The sequence below is a fragment of the Macaca mulatta genome, chromosome 4 (genome assembly GCF_049350105.2).
Source record: "Macaca mulatta isolate MMU2019108-1 chromosome 4, T2T-MMU8v2.0, whole genome shotgun sequence".
Taxonomy (NCBI): Eukaryota; Metazoa; Chordata; class Mammalia; order Primates; family Cercopithecidae; genus Macaca; species Macaca mulatta.
Window position 1 is genome coordinate 145,293,969 of NC_133409.1, and position 14,441 is coordinate 145,308,409.

Below are 14,441 nucleotides of genomic sequence, written 5' to 3' on the forward strand. Positions count from 1 at the left end.
AAAAAAAAAAAAAAGTAAAAGAGGGAAGTGTCCTCCTTGGTTACAGGTTGGTTCCCAGCCCTGCCCTGACTTGGGTGGTGTCCTGTTTGACTGCTCACCCTCCAGTGGTGGTCTGGAGACTTGCCCTGCCCCTCCCTACCATCCAAGCCACCCTCAGTCACCCACCACTGCTACTCCAACATATGTGTGCCTTTCTGATCCTCAGCACCTCTGGACGGTCCTCCTGTGCTCCCCTGGGGAGGGTCTGGGACTCCAGATCCCTTTCTTAGGACTCTTCCAAGCACCTGGGGCTAGCAGAGCCTTGCCTGACGTACATTTCTGACCTTGTGTCCCAGACAGGCCTGGGCAGCAGCACCCTTGTGAAGAGGCCGCATGCCATGCTTTGATCCCGGGCTCCAAACCCGTCTAGGCCCCGCTGGTGACTCCTGAAGCTGGGAGAGTCAGTCCAGCACCCTTGGCCTTCCTTTGGCTCTTCCCCTTCCTGGCGGCCGCCTGTGATTAGGGGGAGGGGAGAGTTATAGGAAGGAAAAGAAGGGTGCGTCCCAAAGAGGAGACACTAAATGGAGTGTTTTAGAGGAGGGGGATGTGAAAGAGAAAGAACAGTTGCCACAGGTTGGACTGGTTTTTATTGGAGAGTCAGGAGTTGCTTTCCTTCCCTTGTCCCTGCCTCCCCACCCACAGAACCCCACTCCAGTGGGGCTTGTCCTTCATCTGCCCCTTGCAATCCCCGTCCCCAGCTACACAGGCACTCAGGGAGAGCACTCATACCGTGTGGGCAAGACAGCCCCAGGCCAGGTAGGCAGTGAGCTCCCTCAAATCCTCCCACCCCCAGGACTCAGGAGGGAGGGGCAGGAGAGGTGTGGGCCCGGTGTGCAGTCCTCAGGCGGCCCCGTGCGCTCGCAGTCAGCCAGGCCTTGTGCCTCCAGGATGGTGTGATGAGGCACATGCCCCGTAGCCTTTCCCTTCCAGAGGGCCTTAACCAAGAAGCATCTTGTTTAGGGGCTGGGGACAGGGTGGGGAAGATGACAGGAGGACAGCTGACCTCTTCACCCTGAGAAGGCAAGAGGCACTTCTGGGGAACAGTCCTGGATTCAGATGGCTCAAGGAAGAGGCCAGGGGACTGGAAGGGGCCCAGGGGTTCCTGGGAAGCCTGAGATCCTCTGTCTAGGAGAGAAGCTAATAGCCACAGGACAACCTGAGAGTGGGTACGTGTGAATACCACTCAGAACAGTCTGCAGCCAGCTGAGGGATGGGCCTACCCAGATCCAAGGCACTCCTGGGGCAGTGCCAGGGGCTGCCCCTGTAGACGCCTCCCAGGAGGATAAGAGTGCTGGCCTGGAATCTGGCCAGAAGTTGGGGTGAAGGGGGGCTGCTGGGCCACAGAGCAGGACCTGCCCAGGAAGCTGTGGCCACTTACTTGGAGGAAGACAATCTAGGTGGACATGAGGCCAGGGCCCCCCGCACCAGGCCTTGCCTTTGAGTGGTATCCCCTTCAGAAGATTCCAGCCAACATCAGGGGAAGCAGGAGCAGTAGTCCCAGGAGAGGGCCCCACACATGACCAGGGCCTGGGTTCAGCCCTGACACAACGCTAGGCTTGTCAGGGCCCTCTGCACCTGTGGGAAGAAAGAGGCTTTGCCTCAGCCTAGAGACGGCTGTGCCTGCCGTCCCACCCACCCCACCATGCAAGGAGGTGGGGCAGCAGCCAGGGCGGAAGCTCCTCCTCACAGGGCGCATGCCCCACCGTGCTCATACCACCTACAGCTGGGGCAGGACACTGCCATTCCAGAGCCAGGAGGGGAGTGGGACCGATGCCACGGGCCTTACCTGGCAAGGATGACTGCAGAGCCAGGGCACGCCCACCCATGGCATTAGCGGTGGCAGAGGTATTGGGGAAATTGGGCAGGGACTTGGAGGAGGTGTGCCCCGTGTGGTCCAGTGTGGCCTGCAGCTCACCTGGCTTGTCCTGGGCTGGAAAAACTGAGGCCAAGACCTCACTGGAAGGAGGCAACTCAGCCTCAGCCTCTCCCTCAGCCTCAGCCTCAGCCTCCTCCTGGGCATGGGGTAGGAGCTCCCTTGCCCCTGTCAGGGACATCTTGGGGTCCAGAGAGTTCTCTGGGCTCCTGAAGGGCACTTTTGTTTTGTCTGTCACTTTGTCTGCTGATTTTGGGATAGGAACATGGGTCGATTCCGGGAAGGTAACTGGCTCCTCATCCAAGGAGGGCAGGCTGTGGGATGCCAAAATGGAAGGCACCTCAGTTGTTACAGAAGGTGGAGCCTCTGTTGCCATGGAGGGCGGGTCTTTTGTTGCTAAGGAAGTTGGGGCCTGGGTTTCCACAGCAGGCAGAGCCTTGGTTGCCAGGGAACCTGAGACCTCTGTTACCAAGAAAGCCGGAATCCCCGTTGCTAGGGAAGGAGTACCCATTTTCCTAGAGTCTGAGGCTTCAGTTGCCAGGAAGGATGGGGCCTCAGTTACCAGGTAAGGCAAATCCTGGGCGTCTTCTGGGCTTCCGATGGGTTCTGATAAGACAGAGGAGAACTGGCCTGAGTGCTGCAAGCAGGACCTCACATCTCTCACTACACCGCAAACCAAGCGACCCGATCAAATGTCCTACTAGGACACACAAACACACACACTTCTCCAGTGGATATGCCCCTCATTGAAAATAAAAGTTACAAGCCAGGCGCAGTGGCTCACGCCTGTAATCCCAGTACTTTGGGAGGCTGAGGCAGGCGGATCACCTGAGGTCAGGAGTTTGAGACCAGCCTGACCAATATGGAGAAACCCCATCTCTACTAAAAGTACAAAATTAGCCGGGTGTGGTGGCGGGCGCTTGTAATCCCAGCTACTTGGGAGGCTGAGGCAGGAGAATTGCTTGAACCCGGGAGGCAGAGGTTGCAGGTGAGCAGAGATCGAGCCATTGCACTCCAGTCTGGGCAACAAGAGCAAAACTCTGTTAAAAAGGAAAAAAAAAATAGAAAAGAAAAGAAAAGAAAAGAAAAGAAACGAAACGCTACTTCTGGTGATTGACACAGTTGCTCCTCTCTCCACCTCCTGGTCCAAGTCTCTCTACATTCGTACTTGCCCTTTTTCAGGGTACTTCTCCAGCGGGATCCCGGTCCCTCCCACGGCTCCGGCAAGGCCGGCCCCTCCCTCTTGAAGCCCTCTGACCATGCCCCCCGGCCTGGCCCCGCCCGCTCCTCAAGACCCTAACGATTGGCCACGTCCACCTCACGCGGGCCCCCCGAAGCCGCCAGACTTTCTAACATCCTCCCTTTGAAGGGTTGAAATCCGGCCACTTGGAACGACAGGGCGCCAAAGTGGCTGCGTGTGGAGGGCTAAGGGAGCTGCCAGGGACCCCCGGTGGTCGCATCCCGCCCGGCCCCTCCCCTGCCCACGTCCCGCTCAGTCCAGGGAGGCTCTTAGACCATCCAGTCTGCATCGCATCCCTTCCACACTCCCCGCCCCTACCCATCCACCCGTGGACTCACCACAGAGGGAGTTCTTGCAGCGATAGCCAGAGGGACATTGGGAGCACGGAGTCCCCTCCTGGTAGGGCCGTTTCCCCTTCACGTTCCCCCTACAGGAGGTCAGGAGGATGCTGAGGGGAGGGGGTCGACCTCTCCCAACCCTCTCCCCAACTCCTATACACACATCTACTCTGGACGTGCCCTTGGGTCTCCTGACTGCCAGCCACTGACTTGCTAGGCGATCTTGGGCTCCTCCTGGCCCTCTCTGGCCGATGAGAGCAGACCACCATCGGAGCCTTCACAGCTCCCTGGATGGTATAGCTGCAGACTGACCCCTCTTCTCCCACTCCCTCAGGCTGTGGCCAACTCTGCCTTCCCCTGGGCTCTGCCTGTGCCTTCCCCCTCTCCATCTCCAGGGTTCCCCCCAGCACTCACGGGGGCTCATAGTTGCACACCAGTAATTCGATGTTGGTTTCCTCAACACCCTGGAGCTTCTCACAGAAGTGGGAACCGCAGCCGATCCTCTCTGTCTTGGCCCAAACCACCTGAAGGAGGGCAAACCTAGCAGCTCAGCCCCATGCGAGGTGGCATGGTGCCTTCCTGGCATCCCACTACACCCCTTACAGGGGTGGGGAGAAGAGGCACCCTATAGCCTGTGACGTTCATGTTCCCAAAGCCATGCAGGTTCAGGACAAAACTCTGACCAGGGGGAGGGATGGGGGAGTTTGTCCCTAACGGTCTACTCTCCTCTGCTAACCACACATACCACTTTGCCAGGCCTCTTTTCCTCTCAAAACCTTCCCTCAGCTCCAGGACTATGATACACCCTCATTAATTTTTTCTGTGGGCTCTTCCTGGAGGCCCTTGCATTTTAAGTGAAGGGTATATGCAAAGGAAAGAATCTCAAATGGTAGAATTTTAGACCTCAGCAACAAGGAAAGTCCAAGGTGGGGAGCAGGAGGAGCCATTTTGAAAGTGGAACTTCCCCCAAATCACAGGTGAGCAGGACCTGTTCTGGTTGTTTCTCAGTGTGGGTCTCTTAGCTGCTAGAATGACTTCTGTCTTTATCAAACAAAAAATCCAACAACATTTGTGTGCTGCCATGGGGTGAGACCAGCAGCCTTTCCTTGCTGGTTCTAGGCCCAATCTGCCCAGGAATCTCTGCTGAAATCAGCTGAAGGTCTCCTCAGTGTTGAACACCTTCTGGGCAGAAACAACTCCAGAGTACATGCACCCTCAGCCCCAGAGAAAGCTGGGGTGGAGCTGCGCTGACTTACTCCCTGCTGGGTCCTGATAACAATCCCTGCACAAGCAAGTGGGTGAGGGTGGAGGGAGAGGGAGGGGTGGCAGGATCCAGAGGGAAAGGGCCAGGAAGGGTGCTGGGCCCTCACAACTTTCTGACCTGGGTGGGTGCTGCTGGGATTTCCTCCCTAAAGATGAAGACTAAAAAAAAAAAAAAAAAAAGATGAAGACTAAAAATACCATGAAAAAGAAATGGAATTGGTGGGTGTGGGTGGGAAGATGGTTGGTTCCTTTTCTTTTCTTTTAATTGTTTGTCATGTTACTATTTGTACAACACATAAGCACTGGGAGGAGAAAAAATAATTCAGTTACACTAATGTTAATTCCCCTACACACACACACACACACACACACACACACACACACACACACACACATCTTATCTGCAAGCCCAAACTTTCAAAATGCAGTGAGAATCCAGACAGGAGCAAAGTGTGATTGGGGAGCAGGAAATTCTATCAGAAATCTCCCTGAAGCCTTCATTCAGCCACAATTTGCTGTTCATCGTTACGTATAATTGTTAAATGCAAAAGAAAAACTAGACAAAATTGTCTATTTGCTTTATTAGTCCCTGGCAGATGACAAGTAGCAAATTAGACACCATAATAAATGCGAAGGAGCCACAGAGAGAAGTTAAGGGACTATCTGCTGCTGGGGCAAACAGCCCTGCACTATCTGGGGCAAGAGGGGCAGGACCACTTGGAGCACCGTACAGTATTGCCTAGGTCAATAACCACGATCCATAAAACTGGCTCTGTGACACCTAACATGTCCCACCGCCCCCACCCCTTTTTATTTATTTTATTTTTTTTGAGACAGGGCCTCCCTCTGTTGCCCTGGCTGGAGTGTAGGGGCGTGATCACGACTCACTGCAGCCTCAGTCTCCCGGGCTGAAGTGATCCTTCCACCTCAGCCTCCAGAGTAGCTGGTGCGCGCCACCGCGCCCAGCAAAGTTTTTTGTATTTTTTTGTAGGGACAGGGATCTCGCCATGTTGCCCAGGCTGGTCTCCAACTCCTGGCCTCAAGCGATCCTCCCAGCTCGGCCTCCCAAATTGCTGGGATTACAAGCGTGAGCTACCGCGCCTGGCCTAGCGGCCTAGGTTTTCAAAAGACTGTAGAGAAGCCGACTCCGTCAGAGGCTTAGACAGCGTATTAGCTGCAGTGAGAGGACAAGATTTGCAAAGTATCTGAGGGGACTTGGAGTGAGGCCCGCCTCTTGTAGCGAGGACGCTAAGGAACGGTGAAGGCAGAGGTGGCCCCGCCCACGGAGCACGTGGCCCCACCCCCACGCCGCGAGGCTCCGCCCTGCCCCGCCCGCCTTGCCCACACCTGCGTGTAGTGGCCGCACATCTGGCCCGGGCTGCAGGTGGCGGCGCTGAGGTTGTAGTGCTCGCGCTCGTGGTGCCACTCCTCCATGGCCAGCGGCACGTCCAGGCCCTCGTCGGTGATGGCGAACAGATTCTCGCCGCGCCGCCCGCGGTCCTTGTTGTGGCCCCACACGCACTGCCGTGCGTAGGCCTTGGCGAAGGCGGCCAGCTCCTCGTCCCATCTCTGCAGGGCAGGTGAGAGAAGGGAGGTGAGGATGCCCACAGATGCTGTGGGGACCAAGCAAAAGGTCGAGGAAGTCGTGGGGAAACCCTTCCGGCACCTCCTTAGCGGGGTGACTCTTGGGCATGGCCTGGAACAGGTCTCAGCTCTGGGTGGGCTTCTGTGGGGAGGTGGAGGCCGCCACCCCAGGCCGTGGAGCCGGACCGTTCACCAGCTGTGTGACTGCACGGATTGTCTAACCTTTCTGCACCCTCAGAGGGCTGAGAAGAGTGGATGAGGTGGTGTTGGTGACAGTGTCACATAAAAAGCCTCATGTGAAAAAAGTGGCCACACATGCCCCTGCCTACCTCCCAGGCCTCCTTGAACTTCTCTGAAGAGCACAGGATGTCTGGTGAGATCGATGTTGAGGGGCTGGGTTGTTTATTCAGCCCATTTCACCCCCACTCAACCAGGAACCTGACTTGAGGGCTGGCACCTTCCTCTCCCTCTAAGCCCCCACCCTCCCCTTGGGACACCCAGCCCCCATGCCTTTACCCTCTGCAGGCTCCCTCCCCAGTGCTGTTCCTAACTGCTCCCAACCCTTGTCAATGGCAACCCCCTTTCTCCAAGAAAATTAAGTGACTGTAGGTGACACTGAATGTCACAGGCCTCTCACCAAGGGGCCTACTTTCAGAGCCTTGGTAACCCACCGTCAACCCCATTGACAGTGTTCTCCAGTGGGGACCTCAGGTGAGATGGTGGGAGGGGAAATTTGAGGTTCAGGGCCTCTGATATTGTGTCCCTGGCTGAGAGGCAGGCCGAGTGTGGGTGGGAAGAGGGATTAACAAGGCATCCAACCCAAAGGATTGAGGAGGGGAAGCCTGGATCCCATTAAATGCTGTCCTTGGCTTCTCCTGGAAATCCATGGCCTGGAGGCAGCTTTTGCTCCACCCTATGGGGGCCCAGCCAGCTGTGGGAGCCAGACAGCCCATAAAGCGCCAAGAGCTTGGGTGACCCTGAGGGGAGGTGGCTGTGTGGCCACACCCACTCCCCACCCGCTCAAGGCTTTCAGGAGCCGCTGCCTGGCATGGGGATGGGTGCACCTGGCTGGGATGGCTCCACAGCTGTGACCTTGGGTGAGTATCTTTCCCTCTCTGGACATTTTTGTCCTGAATCACTGGTCCCTGAGATTCTCTCAACTCTGGCAACAGTGGGAGATTGGGAGTGGGAAAGGGGCAGGGTGCTGGCGACCAGAGTCAGGGTGTCTGAGATGACCTGTGAGGTGCCAGGCTGGACTGTAAGTGCCGTCAGGATAGGGTATGGATGGATTTCCAGTGTCTGGTGCAGTACTAGCACATAGTAGGTGCTCAACAGATACTTGTCAACTATTGATGACTGAGATAGGGCCCTGCTTAAAGCAGTCTCCCCCTACAGAGTCTGCCTGTAATTTCCATTCTGACAAAATACCTGGAGCCCCACCATTAGCGTCATTGGTTTGGTCTTAAGGATTCTCAGTCAGTCATCCAGAGCCCCCTGTGGAGTTGTAAGACTCTCAGCATCCACCCACATTGGCCACATGGTCACCATCTAGAAGCAAGCCCATTTATTCATTCATTCATTCATTCATTCATTCACTCGTTCATTCATTCATTCAACAGTCCTGGGCATTGTGTCAGCCCTGGTACAACAGCAGGAACCAAGAAGCCCAAGCTTCCATTGACAGAAAAATCATTTGGGCCACCACACGGTAAATGACAGATGTGCAACAAGTACTATAGGGGCACCAAAGAGGTCCATCTAGCCCAGCCAAAGGTGGAGAGGGAGACACCAAGCTAAGTGTTAAAAGATGAGGCATTAGCCAGCTGGGGGGAGAGGCGTCCTAATCAGAAGGCACACATCAGCAAAGGCATGAAGCTGGGAAACATTTTGGCTGGGAAAAGACAAGCTGTTCAGGTTACAGAAGAACAAAGGGCAAGCGGAAGAGGAGGATGGAGCGATAGGCAGGGGCCAGAACACACAGAGCCTTCTCAGTTAGGAGCCGGAGCTTTATCCTGAGGCAGTAGGGAGCTGTGGGAGCCACTGAAGGATTTTGAGCAGGGTCAGGCCCATGTGTTGGATTATTCATTCTGACAGCAGAGGCCAGAAGCTGGGGAACAGGTAGGGGCTATCCTAGGAGTCCTTGGGTTCAAGAATGAAAGAACCCTGAACCAGGGTTGTGCCAAAAAGAGAAGGGGGTAGGAGGAAGGGTTAGATTTCAAGGACAATTGAACCTTCAAGGGGGCAAAACTGGTACTGATTAGACCTGGAGGCTGAGAGAGAAGCGTTCATGATAACCCCCACCTGGCTCACCCTGGATCCATTCCCTCTTTTGTGTTAATCAGACACTTATTGAGCACTTACTGTGTGCCAGGCATTCTTCTGAGTGCTTTACACATATTCACTCATTTAACCCTACAACTACCATAGCTACAAGGGAATTATTCCACTGTTATCATCCCCATTTTACAGATGAGGAGACCAAGGCACCGAGAGTTTAGCCAAGGTCACAAAGCTAATAAGTAACAAAGGCAAGATTTGAACTCAGGCCATTTGGCTGCAGAGTCCCTGCCCTCGTCACTACTGAGGTTGAACCTGAGTCTTCTCCTGAATGTTTCCTGGCATCCCAGCCCCAGCCTCATCTCCTCCTCCTCAAAACACTCCCCATTAGGCAGCAGCATATCCCCTCAGTATCCCAACTGCCTCCCAGAATGTTGGCCCGCTCCAAGGTGCACCTCTGTCTGAGAAGTGGCTCCCAGCCTGTGTGGCCCCCATCTCAGCCAGCAAGACTGTAGGCATCAGGGATCTACAGGTGGGGAAACTGAAGCCCAACCATGAGTCACAGGCCTCAATCAGCGCGCTGTTGACAGAGCTGCGTCTGCGACTCCTGGTTTGTTGTCTACCTTTCCTGGATGCCCAGGCTGGCACAGCTGTGAACGGCAGTGCTGGGTGTGTGTGCAGAGCTCTTCCTAGATCTTTCTCACATGTCATCCTGTCTGACGCCCAGGACAGGGATCGCCAGCCCATGTTTCCATCCGGAAACAGAGGCCTTTGAAGGGAAAGGGGTCCACCCAGAGTTAATTCAGTCAGATCACATGGGACTGAGGTTAGAACTTAGGTTTGGGGCCCCAGGCTCACTGTTGTGTTCCCCAAGGAGCATCTGTTCTCTGAGGCACCAGCTCCAGGGGTCCCTGATCCCTAAACACTGCCCAGCAACCTCCCCAGCCATCTGAGGGTGGGTGGAGGGGACAGGCTAGTTCAGCCCTCAGGGAGGGCAGGAAGGGGGTGAATTTCTCACTTTATCTCCTTTAATCCTGCATATAGACAGCCCGCCTCTCACCCTGCCATAAATAGCTCTTCCTAAGAGAAGTAACCAGCCCTAAATCTGGCTCTGTCTCCTGTGTGCATGCACATGTATGTTTACTACATCTGCGTGTTTCACCGGACATAAATAGTATTTTTACATGTCTTCAGACTTCATGTAAAGAGACCCTACTGTGTATTTTTTAGAGATTTTATTTCCTCCCCATTCAGTATGATATCTGTGAGATTCAGTCCGCACTGGTATATACATAGCTCTAATTCTGACCGCCTTTTACAGATGAGACACGGGATCGGCAAGGTTACAGGACTTGCCTCGAATCACAGGTTTTGTAGGCGACCAAGACAGAATTCGGACTGTGTGATCCAGAGCCCTCTCTGCTTCTGGATCCTGCTGTCACCTACCTCCTTAGCACCTGCATCCTACCCCAGGTGCCCATGCCCATCCTGCTGCCCTGCTTCCTCTTGTCCTCTTCTTGGCAGGCATATGAAAGACCGTTTTCACAAAGGTGTTAAGAACTTCCCGGGTTCCCCCACCGAGGGCACATGCATTTGAGGAAGTGCTGGGGAAAGGTCATTGGAGTGGGAAGCCAGGGTTTTGGGTCTGGCTCTACCAGCTGTGTGACCCCAGCAAGTCCCTCTGAGCCTCACTTTCCTCATCTGTATTATGAGGTTGCTTATAGGGGCCTGTGAATTTTGTTAGGCGGGTGCAAAAGTAATTGTGGTTTTTGCCATTAAAAGTAATGTAACATAATGTCAGGGACTCAGGGACTCTGTCACTGACCAGAGAAAGGAGAAGAATTCTGAAATAGCTTCAGCATGTGGAGCAGGGTAAGAGGGCCTGGTGACAGACCCTGGCCAGCACCCCTTCTATCCCAGCCAGCAAGCGCCGTGGCCACACTTACCATGTGCAGCATGTCTGAGGCTGGTGGGGATACCTGGGCCCGGTAGAGGTTGTGCAGCTCCAGCATCAGACGTTTCTCCTCATCTGTGAGGGCTCCAGCGGGGCCTGTGGTGGCCACCAGCACTAGCAGCAGCGGCAGCAGAAGCATCAGGAAACTGCAGGAGCCGTGCATGGTGGCCAGCCGTCTCTCCTTCTCCCGTGCAGGGGTCTGGCAGCTGGATTTAAAGTCCTTCCCACACAAGCACCACCCTGGCTGGGGTGGGGCAGTGGGGGCTGTGTCTGAGGCCCAGCCCGACTCACACAATGTCTCAGGGAGGGCTGGGTGCCTTGGGTCCCGACCAGCATCAAGTGCACTCCCCTTGGAGTCCTTGGCAAAAAGCTCCTTTCTCTCGGTAACGGGGGCTCAGGCCAAAAGCTGTTAGAGTTCCTAAGTTGTGGACAGATCCTTCAGGGGCAAAATCATAGTAACCTCTGCAGAGCTGTGACTGGTTGCACCCAGGTCACACCCACTGTGTGTTGAGGATAGATAAGAGAAAGGAAACCACAGACCCTACCCGCAGAGGAGTGGACAAGATGAGGAAGCTATAGGCTTTTGAAAGGACAGAGGAAGACTACATGTATTTGATAAAAGGCTGAGCCAACCTGAATCAGAATCCTGGTTCTGCCCCTTGTTATCTGTGTTTTGGCAGCTTTCTCAAGTGAATCAGCGACAATAATAGTACCTACCTCATAGGACTGGAGGGAAGATTCAATGACATATAATGTATGTAAAGCACCTAGTATGGTATATGGCACAGAGTAGGCCCTCAGTAACAGTAGACAACCCACCCATGTGGCTTGGGCCTTAGCAGGCTACCAGCCCCATGGGGAGGCAACACTCTTGCCTGTGTGGGAAGGGGCCAAGGTCTTCCCCACTCTACCTGTATTCGGGAATAAGGCCTTTCACTATGGCAACATTTTGCCTTCCAGGTGTCTTCTCTGAATGCAGGTGCTTGACATGCTCATTTGGAAGTGGGATGCTGGGACTCCTGTGCTCTGAATACGTAGAAATATAATGTGTCTGTTTCTTAAATCAAGAGAGAGCAGAAAAGCAGGAGGTTGAACGAGCTGATGCACCAGGAGCTCTGAAGGGAGGGTATTGGAAGGGAAATAGGCTTAGCAGCCAGGTGCTGGCATTATAATGACCTTGACCTTGCAGGGGCCATGACCTAGGCCTTGGCCTTCATGAAGCAGGAAGCTGAAACCAGTACTCTTGAAGACAGCTGGGATCCTTGAAGCCTGCTTCCTCAATGAATAGGGAGCTAGAAAAAGCCTACCCACTGGCTTTGGAAGATGACAAGAAAACCTGTCCCTGCCTGAGTCTCCAGGTAAAAGTAAACATAAAACCAAGATGGATTACACACACACACACACACACACACACTTATTAGAATTAATAAAGTCAGCAAAGTTGCAGGATACAAAATTAACACATAGAAATTAGTTGTTTCTATACACTAATAATGAAAAATCCAAAAAGGAAACTAAGAAAACAATTTCATTTATAAAAGCAATTAAAAAGAATAAAAGTATTACCAATAAACTTTTTTTTTTTTTTTTGAGACGGGGTCTGGCTGTGTTGCCCAGGCTGGAGTGCAGTGGCGCGATCTCGGCTCACTGCAACCTCCACCTTCCGGGTTCAGGTGATTCTCCTGCTTCAGCCTCCCGAGCAGCTGGGACTACAGGTTCCTGCCAATATGCCCAGCTAATTTTTGTATTTTTAGTAGAGACGGGGTTTCACCATGTTGGCCAGATGGTCTTGATCTCTTGACCTCGTGATCCGTCTGCCTCGGCCTCCCAAAGTGCTGGGATTACAGGTGTAAGCCACTGCACCTGGCCCTTAGCAATAAACTTAACCAAGGAAGCAAAAGACTTGTACACTGAAAATCACAAAATGTTGCCAAAGTGAAAGAAGACACAAATAAATGGAAAGACATCCTATATTCATGGATTAGAAGACTTGATATTGCTAAGGTGTCAATGTTGCCTGATGCAATCTACAGATTCAATGCAATCCCTATTGAAATGCAAATCATAATATTTTTATAGAAACAGAAAAATCCATCCTAAAATTTATATGGAATCTCAAAGGACCCCAAATAGTCAAAACAATCTTGAAAAAGAACAAAATTGGAAGTCTTACAGTTTCTGATTTTAATATGTAACCACAAATCTACAATAATTAAAATAGTGTGGTATTAGTATAAAGACAGACATTTAGACTAATGGAATAGAATAGCCCAGAAATAAACTCTTACACATATGGTCAAATGATTTTAGACAAGGGTCCCAAGACCATTTAGTGAGGGAAAGGCAAGTCTTTTCAAGAAGACTTAGAAAACCGGACTTCCACACGCAAAATACTGAAGTAGAATCTTTACCTTAAGTATATATAAAAAAATATACTTTACCTTAAGTATATTAAAAAATTAACTCCAAAATGGATTAAAGACAGAAACATAAAAGCTAAAACTACAAAACTCTTAGAAGAAAATATAAGAGGGACTTCCTGGCATTGGATGTGGCAAGGATTTCTTGGACATGACACCAAAAGTATAGGCAACAAAACAAAAAATAAACTGGACTTCATTACAATTAAGAACTTTCGGGGGCCGAGCGTGGTGGCTCACGCCTGTAATCCCAGCACTTCGAGAGGCCAAGGTGGGTGAATCACTTGAGGTCAAGAGTTTGAGACCAGCTGGGCCAACATGGTGAAACCCCATCTCTACTAAGTATACAAAAATTAGCTGGGTGTGGTGGCGGGCACCTGTAAGCCCAGCTACTCGGGAGGCTGAGGCAGGAGAATTGCTTGAACCTGGGAGGCAGAGGTTGCAGTGAGCCGAGATCCAGCCACTGCATTCCAGCCTAGATGACAGAGTCTCAAAAAAAAAAAAAAAAAAAAAAAAAGGACACAATTTCCCAAGAAATGGGAAAAAATTTTTGAGACAGGGTCTCGCTCTGTCACCCAGGTTGGAGTGCAGTCACGTGATCTTGGCTACTGCAACCTCTGCCTCCCGGGTTCAAGTGGTTCTCCCACCTCAGCCTCCCAAGTAGCTGAGACTGCAGATGTGCGCCACCACAACTGGCTAAGTTTTGTATTTTTAGTAGAGACAGGGTTTTACCATGTTGGCAAGGCTGGTCTTGAACTCCTGACCTCAAGTGATCTGCCCGCCTCGGCCTCCCAAAGTGCTGGGATTATAGGCATGAACCACCACACCTGGCCAATATATAGGATATATTTTTAAAATATAAAATATATTTTAAAACAACAACAACAAAAACAATTTGAAGTTGATTCAGTGGCTCAGCACTTTGTAATCCCAGCAGTTTGGGAGGCTGAGGCGGGCCGATCGCTTGAGACCAGGAGTTCAAGATCAGCCTGGGCAACAAGGTGAAACCTCATCTCTACAAAAAATACAAAAATCAGCTGGGCATGGTGGCATGCACCTGTAGTCCCAGCTACTAGGGAGGCTGAGGTGGGAAAATTGCTTTGGCCCAGGAGGTCAAGTCTGCAGAGAGCCAAGATCGCACCACTGCACTCCATCCTGGGCAATAGCGGGAGAGCCTGTCTCAAGAAAAAAAAAAATTGATTAAATAGGCAAAGGACTTGAAAATTCACTGTTTACTTTTTCAATTATTCATGCAGTTATTCATTGTTGAAAGACATTTTTCCAAAGAAGATATACAAGTGGCCAATTAGCACATGAAAAGATGATCAACATCACTTACCATTAGGGAAATGCAAATCAAACCACAGTGAAATACCACTTCACACTCATTAGGATGGCTATCATTAAGAAACAAAACAAAACAGAAAATAGCAAGTGTTGACAAGGATATGGA

The 14,441-nt window shown here is 52.1% G+C and overlaps 1 protein-coding gene across 7 annotated transcripts; it reads right to left on the reverse strand.

Annotated features, from left to right (window-relative positions):
- Positions 1–607: 607 nt before the first annotated feature.
- PI16 (peptidase inhibitor 16) lies at positions 608–10,758 on the reverse strand. Of its 7 annotated transcripts, none has more exons than XR_013416118.1 (7): positions 10,561–10,754; positions 6,101–6,322; positions 3,905–4,014; positions 3,491–3,579; positions 2,420–2,518; positions 1,418–1,614; positions 608–1,051 (listed from the first exon to the last, which is right to left on the reverse strand). XR_013416118.1 is itself a non-coding variant. In XM_015136161.3 (7 exons), the coding sequence occupies exons 1-6, from the start codon at positions 10,729–10,731 to the stop codon at positions 1,493–1,495; spliced, it is 813 nt and encodes a 270-aa protein (XP_014991647.3). In that variant the 5' UTR covers positions 10,732–10,754; the 3' UTR covers positions 608–1,051; positions 1,475–1,492.
- Between the last annotated feature and the right edge of the window lie 3,683 nt (positions 10,759–14,441).